This window comes from Oenanthe melanoleuca, chromosome 13 (assembly GCF_029582105.1).
Source record: "Oenanthe melanoleuca isolate GR-GAL-2019-014 chromosome 13, OMel1.0, whole genome shotgun sequence".
Lineage (NCBI taxonomy): Eukaryota > Metazoa > Chordata > Aves > Passeriformes > Muscicapidae > Oenanthe > Oenanthe melanoleuca.
Window position 1 is genome coordinate 2,609,448 of NC_079347.1, and position 23,482 is coordinate 2,632,929.

A 23,482-nucleotide genomic window follows, 5' to 3' on the forward strand; every position below is an offset into this window, starting at 1 on the left:
CGCACGCACCGCTCACAGGCAGCGCAGCCAGCCCGCTCGGGCCGCCTCGGACGCCGCTGCTCCCCGCCAAGCGCCGCCTCTCGCCGCCTCTCGCCGCCTCTCGCCGCTGCTGCTGCCGCTGCCGCTGCCGCTCTGGCCGGCGCCGGGCGAGCGAGCAGCCTGCGGGGGCAGGACGCTGCGGCGGCGGCGGCTCCAGCGCCGCTCGGCGGCGGCCAACAGCGACACCCGGAGGCGCCGCCGCGCCACTGCAGCCGCCGCACGGCCGCGCTCAAGGGGGCCCGGCTTTGGGCGGGGCTCAGCGCCGGCACCGGCTCCGGCCTCTCTCCTCCACTGCAAAGCGCGAGCGCAGATATTTAATGCGGCTCTATTTGAGATGTGCTTTTGTTTTCTGTTCACGTCCTTTTGTCTCACTCAATCCTGAGACTTATGAATTTGTTCCAGTGGAATAAGGAAAGGAACTCTCCTGCTCTTTTAAAAAATCGAGGTACAAATATAAGAGTAAGTGTTCTATGATATTATAAAAAGGTATGACTTTCGGAGCCGTTCAGCTCTCCGTCACGTATCTTGAATTCTACTTCCTTTACACGAGACAAATTAACCTGAGAAAGAGATCAGCCTACAGCAATGTTTAGAGCTTTATATTAAGGAGGAATAACACTTATTATTTTTTTCTGAATCAGGAAATCTCTTTTGTACTTGTGTCACCATACTTCAGAACCTTACACTGAAAAAGTGCAAGGCCATTTCTGAGCTTTTCAAAGAACCAAGTAAAGATGTTTCACATCCAGTTATAAACCATTCTATCCATGGTTCAATATTGCTGGATGACGGTCATTGACATCCTGCAAAGGCATTGCAGGTAAAACAAGGCACTGGCCTAAACTCCAGACATGAAATCTAACTATTTTCCAAAAAAAACCATTTGACACACCAATTTCCTGGATCAAAACCAGTCTCTCAGTCTACTCGAACTGCAATCCAAATCTCCAGAGAAACCCAATTTGGTCTGGGTATTCAGACAACAATCCTGAGAACACCACAAAGAATAAATACATGTTTATTATTCTGTCACTTGTTGTAGCTACCCAAGGGAAACTGTCTTGCACCACGTACACAGGACCTCAAACCACACACCCCAGCCACAGTCATTCCCTTGGATCGTAAAAAAAGGAAACCTGTTGCAACCATAGCTTAAGGCCTCATCTAACCACCAGGAAAAAATTGAACTTTATAGGTCTCCTTTATCCATTTTGAACTATACCACACAAAACTTCTGCACTTGCCCTCTCTCTGGAGAGATTTCTCTCTGTCATCACACAGCACGAAACCAAATTTTGGAGACAGACACTATTAAAAGCTGCTCTCACAACTTCTCGGATCCCAAGTATCACAGCAAGAATGCATGCGTGATTTTTCTGCCCTTCACAACAATTTCAGCAAATCTGAAATGATGTAAAGCCTATAAGACCTCAGCAGCTCAATTTGTGATCCAGGAACCAAAGTATCGTTCAAACGTAACATCACCTTTCTCCAGCACATGCGTTCTTTGGAGAGTGTGTCACTCTTCTACTCATTGCAAGATTTCCATCTGTTCCCAAGAATTCACACAAAACCTCATGCAACAGAAAACCGAAATGGTGAACACACAAACCTGGCCCTTTGAGTCCAAATGGTGGGATATCAAATAATGAAGACACCTTTAGACAATTTTCAGAAGGTCATGAATAAACATGGAACCAACAAAACACAGGCCTTATCATCAACATTATCTTCTCACAAACAATCTCTCCTCAGCCCAAAGAGACTCCAAAGATAGTTTCTCACACAGCTTCCCACTGCCTTGGATAATATTTCGCTTATAAACCTGTCTACCTTACAAGATGATAATTTCTTCTAGTAACTTGAAAAATGACTTCTATTAACTTGATCAAGACTTAAGGTTTATATTTTCAAAAAGGAGGGGATCAACATAGACTCTTGATTATGATGGAACTAAGATCAGGAACAGAGTTCAGCTACTTAGCAAGTCATGAATACAGAGTTGGCTTCACCAAAGTTCTCTTATCCACAGGCCAGAAGAACTTAATTAAACCATTCATTTAAAACACACAGGAGGACGCTCCCAGGCCTCCACACACAGCTGAACTAAGACCTCTAAGGACAAACTTAACATGGTAGAAGAAAATCACATTGCACAGAATAGGACTGAACACTGAACATGAAAAGAAGAAACAGCGCCCCTCCTGTTTCAAAAAACCTCCACACTCAGGCCACAGGACTCTTGTCTCCAGCCCTGCACAGTTCCACAGTTATGCTCTGACTCTCATAATCTGCCAGAACATGTAATCAAACCCCAGATAAAATATCTTTAATATCTACTACCACCGGCCCATGTACATTTACCAGGAATGGAAGCTGGATTTCTCTGCAAGGTGCACTAGCTTGACATTTCAGATAAAATCAAGAGTAGTAGGTACAAGAGAAGGGTATCGAGGGAGTAAAACCCTTACACAACACCCATTCAGGAGCTCACACTAGTGGCCACACCAACAATGTAATGCCCTCAATATAATTTCTTTGTACAGTATAAAAGGAAAGAATGCCTAGAACCATAAGTGTGGTCTCATACAACAACAAGAAAAAACTGAATTTCTACACCGCCTTTACACTTTCCCGAATTTTCCAAATGGAATCGCAGCAGATATTTAGGCAGCCCTATATCTGCAAGAAGAGATGTTTCACCCCGGGCAAACATTATGCAACACAAAACCTACAACTGCAGTCAGTCCCCAGTGAAAGAACAGCAGGACACAGAACCTCTCACTGTCTGAGAATCATCACTGATAACCAAAGGAAACGTTCGCTACTAGCTAAAATAAAATACACTCGAGTGATTTGTGATAAGCATCTCTAACAAGGATCCGGTCATTACAGTCACTGCTCATCCTACTTCAGCTAATGCCTAATTTCGTAGGTAGGTGACTCTGAAAATTTAAAGTGATCTTACACATGGGGGTACTAAGAGTTGTTTCAAAAGAATTTCAACCTGCTCATGCACATGTGCTGTAGGGGAAACACCTGACCCTGCAAACAATGTAAATTCCACCTGCACATATAGCAACACATCCACTGAGAATAAGTAATGCTGGGAAAAATTATCAAGGCACAAAAAGGAGAAACGGAATGCAACTTCTTAATAATATACAGAAGCTACCCCAGCACAAAAAAACCTCCGTTCTATGGCCGTGCCCAAAAAACTTAAGGCCGAACACAGACCCCAAGTGCACCGGCCTGCAGCAAGAAGGACCACAACACAGCGTGACGATGAACAGGGCCTTGCTTTCATTTCCGCAAATCTTCCAAAGCAATAAGCAGACCACGGGACGAAACGAATGGGTAACAGTGAAGGGAAGCGCCGCACCAAGAAGTTGGACCCAGAAACTCACCGAGGGAGCGGCGGGAACCACGGGGATGGCGCCGGCAGGGTCCTCGTCGCCGAGCAGCGGCGCGGGCTCGTCGGGCAGCGGCCGGGCCGGGAGGGTGTCGCAGCAGCTGCCGCCGGCCGAGAAGCGCAGCTGGCTCTTGCGCGAGTCGGCCGTGAGCGACACGTCGTGCGAGTAGGACTGCAGGAAGGCGCGCACGCCGTCGATGCCCACGAAGTGCGAGACGGGCACGCCGCGCAAGGCGCCGCTGGCGGGCGGCAGCAGCTGCTGGCGGCGCCAGCGGCGCAGGCGCAGCGCCAGCAGCAGCAGCAGGAAGGCGACGAAGAGGCAGGACACGGCGGCCACGGCCAGCACGAGCCAGCGCGTCAGGCTCACGGCCGGCTCGCCCGGCTCTGCCGCCGCCTCGTCGGCCGCGCTGCCCAGCTCGGCCAGCAGCTCGGCCACGCTCTCGGCCAGCACCACGCTCAGCGTGGCCGTGGCCGACAGCGCCGGCCGCCCGTGGTCCTTCACCACCACCACCAGGCTCTGGCGCGCCGCGTCGCGGGCCAGCGGCGAGCGCGCCGTGCGCACCTCGCCGCTGTGCAGCCCCACGCGGAACAGCCCCGGCTCCGTCGCCTTGGCCAGCTCGTACGACAGCCACGCGTTCTGGCCCGCGTCCGCGTCCACCGCCACCACCTTGGCCACCAGCGCGCCCGCCTCCGACCAGCGCGGCGCCAGCTCCACGCCCGACCACGCACCGCCCGAGCCCGAGCCCGCCCGCAGCGCGCCCGCCGGCGGGTACAGCACCTGCGGCGCGTTGTCGTTCTCGTCCACGATCTGCAGCACCACCGACACGTTGCTGCTCAGCGCCGGCGCGCCGCCGTCCTCCGCACGCACCCACAGCCGCAGCTCGCGCACCTGCTCGTAGTCCAAGGAGCGCAGCGCGTACAGCGCGCCCGTCTCCGCCTGCACCGACACGTACGACGACAGCGGCGCGCCCCGCACCCGCCCCTCCGACAGCCGGTAGCGCACGCGCGCGTTCTGCCCCCAGTCCGCGTCCGTCGCGCGCACCGTCAGCACCAGCGCGCCCGCCGCGTTGTTCTCCGCCAGCCGCGCGCTGTAGCGCTCCTCCGCGAACACCGGCGCGTTGTCGTTCACGTCCAGCACCCGCAGCGCCAGCACCGCGCTGCTCTGCAATGCCGGCGACCCGCCGTCGGCCGCCCGCACCGTCACGTTGTACTCCGACACCTGCTCTCGGTCCAGCTCTCTCGCTGTCACCACGCGATAGTAATCGTTAAAAGATTTCTCCAACCGGAATGGGACATCCCCGTCGAGCGAGCAGCGCACGGCACCGTTCAGTCCTGTGTCGCGGTCCTGCACGTACAACAGGGCGACCACTGTCCCTTTTGGGGCGTCCTCAGAAATCTCACTGAGCGCTGACCGCACAGAAATCACCGGTGCGTTATCGTTTTTGTCTGTCACGGTGATAATGATTTTTGCAGAGTCGAAAAGTTCGCCGCTGTCCCGTGCCTGTACCTCCAGTTCATAAGAGTCACTTTCCTCGTAGTCCAGGCTTCGCAACAGAGTAATTGCTCCACTCTCAGGGTCCAGATGGAAGATATTCGATGTCCTGTCGGACACTTTTTTCAATGAGTATTTAATTTCCCCGTACAGACCCTCGTCGGCGTCGGTGGCCGTGACAGTGACGAGGGTGGAGCCCACGGGCACGTCCTCGGGCACACGCACCGTGTACTCCGCCTGGCTGAACACCGGCGCGTTGTCGTTCGCATCCAGCACCGTCACTCGGATCCGAGCCGTGCCCGTCCGTGCCGGATCGCCGCCGTCCATCGCCCTCAGCACCAGCTCGTGAAACGCCGCCTCCTCCCGGTCCAGCGCCTTCGCCAGCACCAGCTCGGGACGCTGATCGCCGCCGGGGCCCGCCTGCACGGCCAGCGAGAAGTGCTCGTCACCAGTCAGCTCGTAGCTCTGCAGGGAATTCCGGCCCGAGTCTGGGTCGTGAGCCTCAGCCAGGGGAAACCGAGACCCGGGGGCTGTCGTCTCACTCATTCTCTCTTCCAGCTCAATTTCCTTGAAGCTGGGGGCGTTGTCGTTAATGTCAGTGATTTCCACTTCGATTCCGTAAACCTCCATCTCACCCTCCACTATCAGCTCACAGCGCAGCACGCATTGCTGCAGACGCTCGCACAGCTGCTCTCTGTCGATCCTCTCCGCCGTCACTAAATGTCCCGTCTTGCCGTGAAGAGAGAAATACTGAGTAATACCTCTTTCTATAATGCTGACGCCGCGATCTCCTAACGTCGGCAGCTTCAGCCCCAGGTCCTTGGCCACGTCGCCCACGAACGAGCCCTTGGGCATCTCCTCGGGCACCGAGTAGCGCAGCTGCCCCCACGCCGCCTCCCACGCCGCCAGCAGCATCACCCAGAGCAGAGCTCGCTGCCGCCGGCCCCAGCGCCTCCCCGCCGCGCACATCTCTGCCGCTTCACCGCAAAGCCTCCGATCTTGCTCCCACTACCACTTAAAGCTCTCTGCTTCTGCACTCTGAGCAGCCGGCGGTCCCTTTCTCTGGCTGTTGAATGGATCAGCACGGCCGAGGCGATCGAGCCGCAGGGTCGGACACTGAGCGATAAACCGAGCGAACGGTTCCGCAGCGGGCGGGGCTGCAGCGCTCCGAGCTTCCTCTCGCTCCTCTCGGTCAACAGCGGCGCCCGCAGCCTCCTCCCGGCACTGCAGCACCGAGCGCTGCCCGCCCTGCCTGGTTCACGGGCAGCTCGCGGGACGGGACATAAGCGCTAAGACGTCGCTTTTCGCCCAGCGCGGACACCCCGCTTTGCCTTTTGACCACCTAATCTCTGTTTTTATCCTATACTGATTACGGGCGGACAGAAGTAACGCGCCTCCTGCGATTATGCTATTTCTTCTGTCTGGGAAGTTGTCTCTATCATGATTATATAACAGTGATGGAAGCATCTCTCAATATAACATCCATTATATTGGTATCTGTGGTATCACGAGTTTTACTGCATACGTCTGACAGTACAAATTCCTCCAATGCCAATTTTTATACGATTCGTGTATGAAGAACAGTATTTCAGCAGATCAAAATAGTGTTACGGAATGGGCAGTCACCGTGTTCACAATGGTCGCCGAAACCAGCACTGCAGGGGAGGTCGTTGCAATTTTGCCCCTGCACATAAACTCTACTCTGAATAATTCTGTATTACTCCACGTTCTCCAATCACGACGTCGCATTTTTATACTACGATTTACTGAACACATGCATGACATGCATCACTCTGATGACGCAGACCTCCAACAGAGTTTTTTAAAACTCCTAAATTAACCCGATTCAGTGGTTTAAGCATTCCTACAGCAACATTCACTAAAAGAAGGGCTTTTGTCCAGCTATGAGAAGGTCCAAATATATACCTTCGACAAAAAACTACCTTTCGGAAAAGCCTCCTAAACAAGTCTGTCATGTACACCACATCCTACAAAATAAAGATCCGTATCTTTCATTAAAAACAAGTAACAATTAGGAAAATATATTTTTCCTAAAGAATACATTTCAGAAGAACCAGAATCTGTCATGAACCAGAATGTGTTTCAAAACTGTTGAAGGGTAAGAACTTCCCACCGAGACTACCAATCTTACAGCTGATGAGGCTGTAACTGCCCATTCCAACACTTGATGCAACAAAACAGACAAAACATTAATTCATTTCGTGAAAAAAAAATGAAACCACTAAAAAAAATAGAGAAGAAAAAACAAAAGAACTGGCTTACATCAGCGTTAAATAAACGCGCAGAAGGAAGGAATTCGCTTTACAGACCTCAGCTGTGTCGAGGTCGGCTAGCGCCTCTCCCGCGACGGTAATATTATTCGGGTTCGGCTTCTCGCAGGATTCGCCGCTCAGAAGCTCCTCCGCCGACAGCACGGGCACCGGCGGCGGCGGCGGCCAAGCGGCCTCGGGCACAGCGCGGGCCGGCGCCGCCACGCACAGGTTGTAGGAGTAGGGCAAGGTGCCCTCGCAGAAGTCGGCCGGGAAGGCGGCGCCGGCCAGCGAGAAGCGCTGCGCGCCCAGGCAGCGCAGCACGGCGGGCGGCCCGGCCCGGCGCAGCCGCGCCACCACGGCCAGCGCCACGCTCAGCACCAAGAGCGCCGACAGCAGCGCCAGCGCCAGCACCAGGTAGAACTGCAGCTCGGCCGCCGCCGCCGCCGCCGCCTCGGCGCCCGCCGGCCGCTCGCTCAGCTCCGGCAGCGCCTCCTGCAAGCTCTCGGCCAGCACCACGTGCAGCGTGGCCGTGGCCGACAGCGCCGGCTGCCCGTGGTCCTTCACCACGGCCACCACTCGCTGCTTGGCCGCGTCCCGCTCGGACACGGCGCGCGCCGTGCGCACCTCGCCGCTGTGCAGCCCCACGCGGAACAGCGCCGGCTCCGACGCCTGCACCAGCTCGTACGACAGCCACGCGTTGCGCCCCGCGTCCGCGTCCACCGCCACCACCTTGGCCACCAGGTAGCCGGCCTCGGCCGAGCGCGGCACCACCTCGAACGGCGCCGCTGCCGGAGCCTCTCCCGCCGCCGCCGCCGCCGCCGCCGGCCACAGCACCCGCGGCGCGTTGTCGTTGCGGTCCAGCACGAACACGCGCACCGTGGCCGTGGAGCTGCGCGCCGGCGCGCCGCCGTCCTGCGCCCGCACCGCCACCCAGAACTCGCGGCACTGCTCGTAGTCCAAGGAGCGCTGCGCGTACAGCGCGCCGCTCCGCGCCTCCACCGACACGAGCGGCGCCGCGCCCGCCGCGCCCGCGCTGCCGCCCGCCAGCCAGTAGCTCACGCGCCCGTTGGCGCCCGCGTCCGCGTCCCGCGCCTGCACGCGCAGCACCAGCGCGCCCGCCGCGTTGTTCTCCGCCACGTACGCGCTGTACGCCGCCTCCTCGAACACCGGCGCGTTGTCGTTCACGTCCGACACCTCCAGCACCAGCTCCGTGCTGCTCCACAGCGCCGGCCTGCCCCGGTCCCGGGCCACCACCGTCACGCGCTGCTCGGACGCCTGCTCGCGGTCCAGCGCGCTCGCCGTCACCACCTTGTACGAGCCGCCCGGCGACGCCACGATCGACAGCGGCGCCTCGCCCGACAGCTCGCACGACACCTGACCGTTCTCGCCGGAATCTGGGTCTTTCGCGTTCAGCACGGCTACCACGGTGCCTATTGGTACGTCTTCGGGCACAGGACTCGACAGCGATAGAATCGTGATCTCGGGCGCGTTGTCATTCTCGTCGGTGATGTCGATATGCACTTCGCAGTGATCGGTGAGTCCACCGCCATCTGTTGCCTCTAAGCCAAAAACATATTTATTTTCCTGCTCAAAATCGAGTGGACCCACAGTCCTCACATCACCACTCTCGCTTTCGACAGTAAACAACAAGCGGATTCCATCTGGGACGTTGCCGAAGGAGTAGGAGATTCGACCATTCGTGCTGGCGTCCGCATCTGTGGCCCGCACCTGCAGCACGAGCGATCCCACCGGGAGATTCTCTGCCACTCTCGCCTCGTAGACGCTTTTGCTGAACACGGGTGGATTGTCATTTGCATCTGTCACGTTGATGCGAATCTGGACAGTCCCGGACATCGCTGGTTCCCCGCCGTCCACTGCTGTCAGCACCAAATCAAAGGAGCTCTGCATCTCCCAATCCAACGCTCTCTCTAGTACTAATTCCGGCTGCTTCTTTCCACCTGGCTTTTCTTTCATGAACAGTGAAAATGACGGGTCGCTGCTGAGCTGGTAAGTCAGCAAGGAGTTACTTCCCACGTCCGCGTCCCGGGCCATCTCCAGCGGAAATCTAGCACCAGGAGAAATTAATTCACCAATTTCGATGTCTAGAACACCTTTGCTGAAGACTGGGGCGTTGTCATTCACATCCTCGATGGCCACCTCAACGTGGAAAACGTTCAGAGGGTTGTGCACCAGCACCTCGAAGCTGACGGAACAAGTCGCAGACGCGCCGCACATCTCCTCCCGGTCCAGCCTCTCGTTCACGTACAGGTTCCCATTCTCCTCATTCACACTGAAGTATTTCAGCTGCTTCTTGCCGGCAGACGCCACCTGCAGCTTGCGCGCCGGCAGCTCGTCCGCGCTGAGCCCCAGGTCCCGCGCCAGCGGCCCCACGAGCGAGCCTCTGCCCAGCTCCTCGGGGATGGCGTAGCGGACCCGCTCGGCCGCCGCCCGCCACCACACGCACAGCAGCACCGCGCCCAGCAGCGCTCGCCCGCCGCCCGGCCCGAGCCTCTGCCGCCGCCTCACCGCCATTCTCTGCCGCCACAGCTCGCCAAGCTCCTGCCTCCTGCCGCTGCCCTGCCTCCCTCGCAGCCGCTCTCGCCACACACCGCACGCACCGCTCACAGGCAGCGCAGCCAGCCCGCTCGGGCCGCCTCGGACGCCGCTGCTCCCCGCCAAGCGCCGCCTCTCGCCGCCTCTCGCCGCCTCTCGCCGCTGCTGCTGGCGCTGCCGCTGCCGCTCTGGCCGGCGCCGGGCGAGCGAGCAGCCTGCGGGGGCAGGACGCTGCGGCGGCGGCGGCTCCAGCGCCGCTCGGCGGCGGCCAACAGCGACACCCGGAGGCGCCGCCGCGACACTGCAGCCGCCGCACGGCCGCGCTCGAGGGGGCCCGGCTTTAGGCGGGGCTCAGCGCCGGCACCGGCTCCGAGTTCTACCCTCTACTGTAAACGGCGAGCCCAGCAGCTCTCGCTTAATTCGATTCCTAGGTGGTTCTATGTGAGTTATGCACTCCGATGCTTTTAAGGCATTATTTTGAGTCACAAGCAAATATTCACGGCAGGGCTGTAAAGAATAAAATTTAGCTGCTCTCAATAATATCTCTGCACATCTACAGCAGTAATAAACGAACACTTCAGGACCTTTCTCACACTTTACCACAAGTCTGGAATTGTTTTTTCATTATCTGGGATAAATTCATTTGGAATATAGATCAGCCTAAAGCAATGCAAGCACATCCTATGCCAATATAGCAGAATAACCTTTACTCTTTCTGACTCATGCAACTCTTTTCATTTTCATCTCCGTATCGGAGCGCCTGACAATGGAAAGTGCAAAACAATGCTGAGTCCTTGACAGAGATTCACAATCTTTTCAAGTATTCTTTATTAGTATTTTAAATATTCTGTAAAGATCATTTAATCCACAACTCTACCATAAGCAGGAACAAATTCTGCTAGACTTGAACGTTGGAGGCATATCCAAAACTTCTCTAGGCAATATGTTCTATTTTCTCCCAACCTATATTTTAAAACATTATCCTAATCAAAATCTCCCTTCTTTTAACTGACAACAGTTGTCTCCTATCCTATGACCATTGGCCCAGGTATAAAGAGCTGTGTCGATATTTCCTATAAATTCACTAGAAAATTAAAACAGGAAAAAAAAAAAAAAAAAAAAAAAAAAAAGTTGTGAAAAGTCTATACACAGTTATGTTTTCTCCATGCCCAAAGATCTAAACCCCTCAGTCCTTCTGCATAGCAGACACGTTCTAACCTTCAGACAACTTCCATGATCCTTCTGGGAACTCTAGCTTGTCCATTTGAGATATTAGCCCAAGATCTGCATGCAGACTGTGCTCTCACAAAAAGATTTCAGAGGGGGTGAAGAACCTCCATGGACCTCCTGGGCACAGTACTTGTTATGAGTGCAGGACACAATTTGAGCAGCAGGTGCCATTGGCAGCTCATGTCCCATCTTATCACACACCAGGATCCCAAAGTACTTCTCTGCTAAGCTGTTTCCTATCCCCTACCCTCTGTTTAAACTTCGTAGGCTGTGTATACATGTGGACTAACCTCTCCTAAAGGGTTAGGAGGGGGTACCGTGCAGGCTGTGGGTCTACCCTGCCCTGAAATAAGGGAGGGAAAACTGCGCAGTGTGTGTGTGAATGTGTATGTTCCCTTTCCTAAGAAACTGCATTATTGCTTTCTGCTAAAAACACCTGAGTCTCTTGCCTTTTGACTTTTGCACCCTGGGGTCGAACGACCCATCATAACTCCCGCTCGGGATGAGAGGACCATGACAGATTGCTCTAAGCCAGCTGCAGGACCTTGCCCTTTGCCCTGTTCAACTCCAGGATGTTTGCACGGGGCCACTTCTCCAGCCCATCCCTCCTTGGCATCTCTGCACTCTCGTGAATCAACTCAAATTGGTGCCAGCTGCAAATTGTCTGAAGGTGCACCCAACCCCATTGTCCATGAAGGTCCTAAACTGGTCACTACTGGAAAGTACTGGTCCCAGGAAGGAACCTTGAGAGACAACACAAGTTACTGATTTCCACCTGCACATTGAGCCACTGTCTGTAACTCTTCACAGATGACTCTCCAGCCTGTTCCTCAGCCACTTCACAGCCTCCAGATGATTGCCCAGAATGTTCTTCTGGGTGATGATGTGGGGGACACTGCACACGTTCTCCCACTGGCCCCTGGGCTGTTCATGGAAACCGTGGCTGGGCTGGGTGGCCGCTCTGCACTTGGAGGACTGCAGCAGAGATGCTTCTGCACTATTACACTGCACACAAAATGTTCCTGGGGGAGCACACATGTGCTGATGGACCCTTCCTCTTTACAGCTCGAAACATCCCACATGTGTGTGGGAACTGCACCTGCACTCCGACAACTGGGACAGAGGAGACCTTCCACAGAAGATCAGACAAGCAGAGCTTCACCTCATGACAACAAGCAATGCAAGTGAATAAACATATTGAAGTTAACAGATGCAATAACATCCTGTAGGTCTCACTTGCTGTACAGAACCAACTCAAATCACACCACACTCCATCAGGCACAGCCTTGTGTTATCTGTGACACATGATGATCAAGGGAATGAACGAGTTCTTCTCCAGCCTCACACACTGAGCTCCTCTGCCTTCTTTTTCTTCTCTGCCATGCAACTGGAACGTTTTGCTTGTGTCTCCTCACTGGTCACATTTATCGTGAGATGTTAATGCACTACAGGCACACGCAGAAGGAAGGTGCATTTGTTCACCACCATTATGATAAGGAACTGAAGGATTCTAAAACACACAAATGATAAACAACCATGCTAAAAGATCAGCACTCATCCAATGGACAATGGCTCATGAAGCCATTGGCTTGAAGGGAATCTCCTCCCTGTCATAACCACACGCTCTTTTCCACCAAGATGCAGTGTCTACTAAAGCCATATTTACATCCTTTTTTCCCAACAGTAACAGAACACAGATTCACTCTCATATTTCCTGCCTTCCACTCCCACTGCAACAAGAGCAAGAAACAGGAAGACAACACCCGTTGCTAAAAAAGATACGGTGTGCATAATAGTAAATATACCCACTTACAGAGTAAATCAAGGAAAAACAAGACAAAGAAAAAACCTGCAGAATACCTAAAACATGGATCAGATAAGGCAAGGAAACATTAGAACAAGTTAACAGAGATGCCCACAATGAAGTCTTCTAGGACTTGATTTCAGGCCTTAAAATTCATCCTTGAGAGCACTTGGAAGTCACTGAGTACTGAATCTGTAAAGGGGTCCCTAAAAACTTACACTGAAGAATATGATGGGGGGCTCATTTGAAGAATTACGCCTCTCTTCATCAACTTTTTCTAGTCTGTGGCCTGCTCACTTTGCACAATTGTGAAACCATCATTTTAAACAGATTCCCATTGGCCTCATTCTCAATCTTCTCATAAATTACAAATTGCCTTATTGCTTTGCTTCCTATTCTTCCTATTCCCCACAAACATAGTTATTTCCTAGGTGGCTGAAAGAAAGATTTGCTGAAAAACAACAGACACTGTATCAAATATAAAAGTACTGACCAGTACAGTGAAAAGGAGATGCAACCTTCCTGGAAACAAAGACCTGAATGAAAGTGGAATTACAGCTCTGAAGAAACTCTACATCACAATGTTGCATAGAGATATAGATGGATAATGGAAGTTTCACACAGGATTAATCAGCTATTCAACCAAATTATTACGGCTCTAAATGAACAGTTATAGGAGAAAAGGCTACTCTTGGCTGACTGTCATTGTCTTTCATGACAGACAAACCAGGATCAGAACAGAACAGAAATGGCACTGGCCTTGGCACCAGGTTTGAAATCAAACCTTTTGTCAGCCAAACCCACATGATACATTGATTTTCCTGATACAGAACTGAGCTCTCAGCCTCCTCACTCTGCATTCACAGCCTTTAGTTTCACCATCAACATATATCAAAAGTTTGGTTCTATGTTGGACATAGAGAAAACAACACCTTGGGGAAACATATATTTATGAAGTAGTATTTGTTTAACGAAATATTCAAGGTCAGGCTGGGTGGGGCACTGATCAACCTGGCCTGGTAGAAGATGTCTCTGCCCATGGCAGAGCAATTAGAATGAGATGACCTTAAGGTCCTTAACAACACAAATCATTCTATGATTCTCTGTTTCTATGACTCTATGATTACATGTATAGCTTCAAGGCATGGATGAGACATTCCATCCCTAAAGGATAATAATGCTTCGGAGTTTGCAGAATAGTCAGGCACAATGAAGACCAACTTCTCTCCTGCACCAAAAAACAAGCAACAAACAAACAACCCAACACAACCAAAAACTCAAAAAAACCTTAATCAACCCCGCAGAGAATGGGAAAACACCAACAGGGTATCAATCATGGCCTCACATTTCAGATTGGGCCAAATGTAGTGTACACACAACACAGGAAACTCGACTGTAACTGATACACAGGAGGCCTCACACAGGAGCTCACTACATAGACCCCCCACAGTCATTTCCTTGCATAGGAAGAGACAGAAAAACTTGGAATCACTTGGAGCTGTGGGCCTCATCTAACTATTCTAGGACAAATACACACAATTCATTCATTCATTTGGAGCTATATCACAGTGAAATCCAGCACTGGACCTGGCTCTGGATAAACAGTCTTCTTCTCTCTGCCCAAACATAACATGAAAGCAAATCTTGCATACAGACATCATTAGAAGAAAAGCTGTGTGCACAGCTCCTCAAATCTCAAGCATCACAACTAAGATTATTCTGCTCCACCCCATTTTTTGAACTAGTGGAAAATGTTTTATGAGCCATAAATTATTACCAGCTCTGTCCAAGACCCAGCCATCCAAGCATCAGCTCAAAGGCAACATCCCCATCCTTGAGCACATGGACTCCACACAAAATGGGTGATTCTCCCTCTTAATGCTAAAGAATATGGAACCCCCTGACTCATCTTCATAAGGTCAGCGACAGCCCTCAGGATGAACAAAACTCATGCCAGGTCTGCACCAGTACCTCCTCACACACCACACCCCCAGAATTCCCCCCTAACCCTTCACATTGTTATCACAGATCTTCAGAATTTAGAGAGTCTCCATCAAAAGGAAAGTTGCTCAGATAATATCTCCTTACCATGGATATCTGATTTCTTGCCCTAGCCATAGGACAAGAAAAAGCAGTTAATATAGAGACATTTTAAAGAAACATGTCTATGGAAGTCTCTCTCTTTTCACCTATAAACAGGAAAGAACCATCCCCATACCATCAGACAAGCAAGACAGAAAATAAACACCTGCAGAATTGAAGAGTTCACAACGCTCTTCTGGGTTACATAACTCAAAGTAGATGATTAATAACGTTCTTTATGGGCACTAGATACATCGCTTGCTCTTCCTATACTGCATCTTCCATAAGTACAAAATTAAGCTTTGAAGTTAAACAATTACAAATACATGCAAATATTTAGTAAGAACCTCCTAGGGTTCTCCCTGCTGCTGAAATACAGATCTTCTAGATAATTGCTTTGAGAAGAAAAACCTCACATTGCTTTTTAGAAGAGATAGGAACTGGACAGGCAACAGAAGAAAACATTCCCTAGGGTCTTTGAGCAGACATTCACACACAGCTCACAGGACTCAAATTTCCAACCCTTCACATCGCCCATAGCCTCCTTTCACCCATATATCCTAAAAAGAGGTGAGGGTGGAGGCCGAGTTCTCCAGACCATTTTTCTTCCCACCACCAATTTCACGCAGATATTTTTATATCTCTGTGCCACGGAAGCTACATTTTCCTGAAAAGCTGTGAAGAGACTGAAAGGTCTGAAAGGAATAGCTGAGCAATCTTTCAAGAGAAAGGGGATAAAATCCAGCCTTATATCTCCCGCTGCATCTTGAATCTCTCCCCACCGTTCTTGTAATTCCCTTGCCATGCTTAATATTTTATAGCCAAGGCTCATCCAGCTGCATTTGACATAGATCACCCATAAAAAGAAAAAGAGACAAAGTAGTGCTGCCATTCCTCCTGCACATGCAGCCACCCACAGGTTTACAAAGAGACACAACTTCAAGAGGATTCTTCACCTTCACAACAGGCAAAGAGAAATCATCAAGGACCAATTGTTGCCTTGCCCAATCCTCTGTTGGGGACAAAGATCAAAGCACGGATGACACAAAGACTTTTCCTGCTGACTTGCACTATCTATCATGCAGAACGGTAAAGGCTGAAAACAACATGCACAGAAGTTCCACGAAAAGCCATCAACATTTTGTTTGACACGTTCAACCTATTCAAGCACATGTCTTACTGGGAAGACACTTGAGGCTGCTAAAATTTCTTTATAATGCTATACGTAAAATCAGGAGATCTAATACCAGAAGAAAGATAGATTCTACACCGCACAGGTGACATAGGGGAAGAATACCAGGAATCTGAAGAATATCAATACTCCTGACGTAATGGAGAGACCGCCAACAGCAGCGGTGTCCCTCCTTCCTTCCTCACTAATGGCAAGGCTGAGCACCAAACCCTTCAAAGAATGAAAGCAAGGGGCACCAGCCTTCAGAAGGTCACCGAAGGAAACTTTATTTTTAAAAGAAATCTCCTACGTAAGCAAGAGAACATGATGGGAAAAGGGCACGGCACCATCAGAAGAAAGCGTAAAGGAGAAAATCTGGACAGAGCAACTCACCGAGGAAGAGGCGGGATCCACGGGGAGGGCACCGGCAGGGTCCTCGTCGCCGAGCAGCGGCGCGGGCTCGTCGGGCAGCGGCCGGGCCGGGAGGGTGTCGCAGCAGCTGCCGCCGGCCGAGAAGCGCAGCTGGCTCTTGCGCGAGTCGGCCGTGAGCGACACGTCGTGCGAGTAGGACTGCAGGAAGGCGCGCACGCCGTCGATGCCCACGAAGTGCGAGACGGGCACGCCGCGCAAGGCGCCGCTGGCGGGCGGCAGCAGCTGCTGGCGGCGCCAGCGGCGCAGGCGCAGCGCCAGCAGCAGCAGCAGGAAGGCGACGAAGAGGCAGGACACGGCGGCCACGGCCAGCACGAGCCAGCGCGTCAGGCTCACGGCCGGCTCGCCCGGCGCCGCCGCCGCCTCGTCGGCCGCGCTGCCCAGCTCGGCCAGCAGCTCGGCCACGCTCTCGGCCAGCACCACGCTCAGCGTGGCCGTGGCCGACAGCGCCGGCCGCCCGTGGTCCTTCACCACCACCACCAGGCTCTGGCGCGCCGCGTCGCGGGCCAGCGGCGAGCGCGCCGTGCGCACCTCGCCGCTGTGCAGCCCCACGCGGAACAGCCCCGGCTCCGTCGCCTTGGCCAGCTCGTACGACAGCCACGCGTTCTGGCCCGCGTCCGCGTCCACCGCCACCACCTTGGCCACCAGCGCGCCCGCCTCCGACCAGCGCGGCGCCAGCTCCACGCCCGACCACGCACCGCCCGAGCCCGAGCCCGCCCGCAGCGCGCCCGCCGGCGGGTACAGCACCTGCGGCGCGTTGTCGTTCTCGTCCACGATCTGCAGCACCACCGACACGTTGCTGCTCAGCGCCGGCGCGCCGCCGTCCTCCGCACGCACCCACAGCCGCAGCTCGCGCACCTGCTCGTAGTCCAAGGAGCGCAGCGCGTACAGCGCGCCCGTCTCCGCCTGCACCGACACGTACGACGACAGCGGCGCGCCCCGCACCCGCCCCTCCGACAGCCGGTAGCGCACGCGCGCGTTCTGCCCCCAGTCCGCGTCCGTCGCGCGCACCGTCAGCACCAGCGCGCCCGCCGCGTTGTTCTCCGCCAGCCGCGCGCTGTAGCGCTCCTCCGCGAACACCGGCGCGTTGTCGTTCACGTCCAGCACCCGCAGCGCCAGCACCGCGCTGCTCTGCAATGCCGGCGACCCGCCGTCGGCCGCCCGCACCGTCACGTTGTACTCAGACACCTGCTCTCGGTCCAACTCTCTCGCTGTCACCACACGGTAGTAATCGTTAAATGTCTTGTCCATCCGGAACGGGACATCCCCGCCGAGGGAACAGCGCACCTCGCCGTTGGCCCCCGAGTCCCGGTCCTGCACGTGCAGCAGGGCCACCACCGTGCCTGAAGTGGCATCTTCTGAAATCTCACTTAACGCAGACCGCACAGAAATCACCGGTGCATTATCGTTTATGTCTGTGACAGTGATCGCGGCTTTGGCAGTGTCGAAACGGCCTCCGCCATCCCTGGCCTGCACCTCCAATTCGTAAGAGTCACCTTCCTCGAAATCCAGGCTCCGCAACAGAGTGATTGCTCCACTCTCAGGGTCTAGATGGAAAATAGCTGGGTCCGCCTCCTTCTTCAACGAGTATTTAATTTCCCCGTAAAGTCCTTCGTCGGCGTCGGTGGCCGTGAGGGTGACGAGGGTGGAGCCCACGGGCACGTCCTCGGGCACACGCACCGTGTACTCCGCCTGGCTGAACACCGGCGCGTTGTCGTTCGCATCCAGCACCCTCACTCGGATCCGAGCCGTGCCCGTCCGTGCCGGATCGCCGCCGTCCATCGCCCTCAGCACCAGCTCGTGAAACGCCGCCTCCTCCCGGTCCAGCGCCTTCGCCAGCACCAGCTCGGGACGCTGATCGCCGCCGGGGCCCCCCTGCACGGCCAGAGAGAAGTGCTCGTCGCCGCTCAGCTCGTAGCTCTGCAGGGAATTCCGGCCTGAGTCTGGGTCGTAAGCTCTGGCCAGGGGAAACCGTGACCCTGGAGCTGTCGTCTCGCTAATCATCTCCTCAACCTCACTTTGTTTGAAGCTGGGCATGTTGTCGTTAATGTCCGTGATCTCCACTTCGATTCCGTAAAACTCCATTTCTCCCTCCACTATCAGCTCACACCGCAGCACGCATTTCTCCACCAGCCGGCAAAGCTGCTCTCTGTCGATCCTTTCCGCCGTCACTAAATGTCCCGTCTTGCCGTGCAGAGCAAAATACTGAGTCCTACCTTCGGAGACAATGCGGGCACCGCGATCGATGAGCTCCGGCAGCTGCAGCCCCAGGTCCTTGGCCACGTCGCCCACGAACGAGCCCTTGGGCATCTCCTCGGGCACCGAGTAGCGCAGCTGTCCCCACGCCGCCTCCCACGCCGCCAGCAGCATCACCCAGAGCAGAGCTCGCTGCCGCCGGCCCCAGCGCCTCCCCGCCGAGCACATCTCCATAGCGGCACCGCTCCACGGGCGGCTGTCACGCCCTCCGACTACCGATCCGCCTCCTTCTTCAATTCAGGCCGCAGCTCAGCTCTCCCGGCTTCTGCCGGCAGTCCCTCTGTCTCGTTGTAACACGGATTCGCACCGCGGGGACCCTCGCACCACCCGCCGCCGAGCTTGACGGGGAAAGGCAGATCGAGTCTGTCGGCAGCGGGCGGGGCTGCAGCGCTCCGAGCTTCCTCTCGCTCCTCTCGGTCAACAGCGGCGCCCGCAGCCTCCTCCCGGCACTGCAGCACCGAGCGCTGCCGAGCGCTGCCCGCTCTGCCATGCACACGTTGCGCTTTCGGAGATGGCCACAGTCCTTACGAAGATGCTGAACTAAGTGTGTCATTTCTTCAGCCGCCTTTCAGCAAAGCATGGAATACCACTAAGCTGAAATTCCATTAGGAAAGAATCTTATGTTCTCTGTGTAGGTCACCAGCTAACCAGCACTAACAGAGTAATTATTCAGCAACCACCCAAGTCCCAGTACTTGCCTTTCGCAAAGATGGATCAGGAAGGAAAAATATTCACTCACTTTTTTTTCCTGACACGATCACTTAAAATTAGCAGATCTTATTTTATGGATAAAGATCCATTTGGAATTTCAGCAATTCCTACCAAGCTTTGTAGACAAATTTTTTCCCACTGAACCTGAACGCGCATGATGCGACTAAAAAAATCACCGAACAATACACGTTAATAATATTGGACAGCACAAATTGAATAAAATTTTTCGCCTACCCTTCTGACAGCTAATGAGACACGCAGTGACATGGACCAGGCTAATTTATTTTGTTCATTGAAACCTGCCATTTACACAGCTACCTTCCCTCAAAAGAATGAGGACACACAGAAGAGGGGAGGTTAATTCATGGTGAAGGAAAGACCTGTTACTTCTAGATTCACTGATCCACAGGTGCGTTTCCCTTTGGGCTGCAACACCAAAGCAGCAATAAATAAATACCTTTTCCTCCTACAGCTGTTACCCAGGCGTGAATTGAGAAAGCAAAGCCAGAAACATAGAATTTTAACCTTCAAAGATCTCCTTCTACACACTGAAGATCTGCCTTCATCATTAAAAACCCACAATATTTCAGACAATTTCCAAAACAAGGCTCTTGAGATGAAACTCAATATGACATGACGAAAAAGTTGCCAATTAAATGTGTCTGGCCTAAGTAAAAGGAAATGAAGGAAAAGAAAAGGGAACTGAGAGCATCACCAGTCCAATACGACTTTCTGCACCATAAGCTACAAGATAAGACGCATTCCACTAAGCCTACAAGTGCGACAACTGATTAAACCAGAACTGCCTGTTCGCATGGTTACATTTAAGGGACAAGGCACAGGATTTTTATGTGAGTTCCCGGTAGCAGGGACATCCTGTAGGAAACCTTAAACAAAAGACCCGAAAAGCAGTACGTCACATGACCATAGGAAAGGCCCAGGAAAGAAGAGTTGCACGGTTTAACAAACCTGCGGTGCATCCTGGTCGGCAGACAAATCTCCGGTGACAGCTCTGCAGCTCGCGTTCGGTTTCTCGCACTCATCCCCGCCCAGAAGCTCCTCCGCCGACAGCACGGGCACCGGCGGCGGCGGCGGCCAAGCGGCCTCGGGCACGGCGCGGGCCGGCGCCGCCACGCACAGGTTGTAGGAGTAGGGCAAGGTGCCCTCGCAGAAGTCGGCCGGGAAGGCGGCGCCGGCCAGCGAGAAGCGCTGCGCGCCCAGGCAGCGCAGCACGGCGGGCGGCCCGGCCCGGCGCAGCCGCGCCACCACGGCCAGCGCCACGCTCAGCACCAAGAGCGCCGACAGCAGCGCCAGCGCCAGCACCAGGTAGAACTGCAGCTCGGCCGCCGCCGCCGCCGCCGCCTCGGCGCCCGCCGGCCGCTCGCTCAGCTCCGGCAGCGCCTCCTGCAAGCTCTCGGCCAGCACCACGTGCAGCGTGGCCGTGGCCGACAGCGCCGGCTGCCCGTGGTCCTTCACCACGGCCACCACTCGCTGCTTGGCCGCGTCCCGCTCGGACACGGCGCGCGCCGTGCGCACCTCGCCGCTGTGCAGCCCCACGCGGAACAGCGCCGGCTCCGACGCCTGCACCAGCTCGTACGACAGCCACGCGTTGCGCCCCGCGTCCGCGTCCACCGCCACCACCTTGGCCACCAGGTAGCCGGCCTCGGCCGAGCGCGGCACCACCTCGAACGGCGCCGCTGCCGGAGCCTCTCCCGCCGCCGCCGCCGCCGCCGCCGGCCACAGCACCCGCGGCGCGTTGTCGTTGCGGTCCAGCACGAACACGCGCACCGTGGCCGTGGAGCTGCGCGCCGGCGCGCCGCCGTCCTGCGCCCGCACCGCCACCCAGAACTCGCGGCACTGCTCGTAGTCCAAGGAGCGCTGCGCGTACAGCGCGCCGCTCCGCGCCTCCACCGACACGAGCGGCGCCGCGCCCGCCGCGCCCGCGCTGCCGCCCGCCAGCCAGTAGCTCACGCGCCCGTTGGCGCCCGCGTCCGCGTCCCGCGCCTGCACGCGCAGCACCAGCGCGCCCGCCGCGTTGTTCTCCGCCACGTACGCGCTGTACGCCGCCTCCTCGAACACCGGCGCGTTGTCGTTCACGTCCGACACCTCCAGCACCAGCTCCGTGCTGCTCCACAGCGCCGGCCTGCCCCGGTCCCGGGCCACCACCGTCACGCGCTGCTCGGACGCCTGCTCGCGGTCCAGCGCGCTCGCCGTCACCACCTTGTACGAGCCGCCCGGCGACGCCACGATCGACAGCGGCGCCTCGCCCGACAGCTCGCACGACACCTGGCCGTTCTCTCCCGAGTCCGGGTCTTCCACGTTCAACAGGGCCACTACGGTGCCCACCGGTGCGTCTTCGGGCACGGGACTCGAAAGCGACAGAATCGTAATCTCGGGCGCGTTGTCGTTCTCATCCGTGACGTCTATTTGGACCGTACAGTGTGAAACTAACCCCCCGCCGTCCCTTGCCTCCAGACCGAAGCTGTATTTACTCATGTCCTCGAAATCGAGGGCACCCGCCGTCCTGACCTCGCCGCCCTCTCTGTCCACAGCGAACAACTCGCTGATGGCGCCTGGAACATTGCTGAAGGCGTAGGACACCTTCCCGTTAGATCCGGCGTCCGCATCTGTGGCCCGCACCTGCAGCACCAGCGACCCCACCGGCAGATTCTCCGCCACTCGCGCCTCGTAGAGGCTTTTACTGAACACGGGCGGGTTGTCGTTGGCATCTGTCACATTGACCCGAATCTGAACAGCCCCGGACCTCGGAGGTTCCCCGCCGTCAACTGCTGTCAGCACCAACTCAATGGAACTTTGCTTCTCTCGGTCCAGGGCTCTCTCCAGTACCAATTCCGGCTGCTTGTTTCCATCAGGGTTCTCCCTTAAGGCCAACGTGAAGAAAGGGTTGCTGTCGAGCTGGTACGTCAACAGAGAGTTACTTCCAACGTCCGAATCTCGGGCCATCTCCAGCGGAAAACGAGCACCGGGATGGATTAATTCACCAATGTCGAGGTCCAGAATAGCCTTGCTGAAGACTGGGGAGTTGTCGTTTACGTCCTCGATGGCTACCTCGACGCGGAAAATGTTCAGCGGGTTGTGCACCAGCACCTCGAAGCTGACAGAACAGGTCGCAGATGCGCCGCACATCTCCTCCCGGTCCAGCCTCTCGTTCACGTACAGGTTCCCGTTCTCCTCATTCACACTGAAGTATTTCAGCTGCTTCTTGCCGGCAGACGCCACCTGCAGCTTGCGTGCCGGCAGCTCGTCCGCGCTGAGCCCCAGGTCCCGCGCCAGCGGCCCCACGAGCGAGCCTCTGCCCAGCTCCTCGGGGATGGCGTAGCGGACCCGCTCGGCCGCCGCCCGCCACCACACGCACAGCAGCACCGCGCCCAGCAGCGCTCGCCCGCCGCCCGGCCCGAGCCTCTGCCGCCGCCTCACCGCCATTCTCTGCCGCCACAGCTCGCCAAGCTCCTGCCTCCTGCCGCTGCCCTGCCTCCCTCGCAGCCGCTCTCGCCACACACCGCACGCACCGCTCACAGGCAGCGCAGCCAGCCCGCTCGGGCCGCCTCGGACGCCGCTGCTCCCCGCCAAGCGCCGCCTCTCGCCGCCTCTCGCCGCCTCTCGCCGCTGCTGCTGGCGCTGCCGCTGCCGCTCTGGCCGGCGCCGGGCGAGCGAGCAGCCTGCGGGGGCAGGACGCTGCGGCGGCGGCGGCTCCAGCGCCGCTCGGCGGCGGCCAACAGCGACACCCGGAGGCGCCGCCGCGACACTGCAGCCGCCGCACGGCCGCGCTCAAGGGGGCCCGGCTTTGGGCGGGGCTCAGCGCCGGCACCGGCTCCGGGCTCTCCCCTCCACTGCAAACGGCGAGTGCATAAGATCTTCCTTAATTCGACTTCCTTAATTCTACTACCTGAGATGTGCAGTCGGATGCTTTTAGGGCATTCTTTTGTGTCACATTAAACAGTCACAAGCAAATAGTAAAGGCAGGGCAGTAAAAACTGGAACCCAGCTGCTCTTTATAGAATCACTGCAC

The 23,482-nt window shown here is 55.6% G+C and overlaps 4 protein-coding genes across 4 annotated transcripts; all 4 read right to left on the reverse strand.

Annotated features, from left to right (window-relative positions):
- Window positions 1-12: 12 nt before the first annotated feature.
- On the reverse strand, window positions 13-5,912 carry LOC130258917 (protocadherin gamma-A10-like). Its single transcript, XM_056502666.1, has 2 exons — window positions 3,447-5,912; window positions 13-330 (listed from the first exon to the last, which is right to left on the reverse strand). The coding sequence occupies exons 1-2, from the start codon at window positions 5,910-5,912 to the stop codon at window positions 13-15; spliced, it is 2,784 nt and encodes a 927-aa protein (XP_056358641.1).
- A 1,310-nt stretch (window positions 5,913-7,222) lies between these two features.
- On the reverse strand, window positions 7,223-10,047 carry LOC130258918 (protocadherin gamma-B5-like). The gene has a single exon (XM_056502667.1). The coding sequence runs from the start codon at window positions 9,746-9,748 to the stop codon at window positions 7,223-7,225; it is 2,526 nt and encodes an 841-aa protein (XP_056358642.1). The 5' UTR covers window positions 9,749-10,047.
- A 1,756-nt stretch (window positions 10,048-11,803) lies between these two features.
- Window positions 11,804-18,915, reverse strand: LOC130258919 (protocadherin gamma-A2-like). The gene is made up of 2 exons (XM_056502668.1): window positions 16,450-18,915; window positions 11,804-12,004 (listed from the first exon to the last, which is right to left on the reverse strand). Exons 1-2 carry the CDS (start codon window positions 18,913-18,915, stop codon window positions 11,804-11,806), a joined length of 2,667 nt encoding a protein of 888 aa, XP_056358643.1.
- A 58-nt stretch (window positions 18,916-18,973) lies between these two features.
- On the reverse strand, window positions 18,974-23,198 carry LOC130258920 (protocadherin gamma-B5-like). The gene is made up of 2 exons (XM_056502670.1): window positions 20,422-23,198; window positions 18,974-19,306 (listed from the first exon to the last, which is right to left on the reverse strand). Exons 1-2 carry the CDS (start codon window positions 22,894-22,896, stop codon window positions 18,974-18,976), a joined length of 2,808 nt encoding a protein of 935 aa, XP_056358645.1. The 5' UTR covers window positions 22,897-23,198.
- Between the last annotated feature and the right edge of the window lie 284 nt (window positions 23,199-23,482).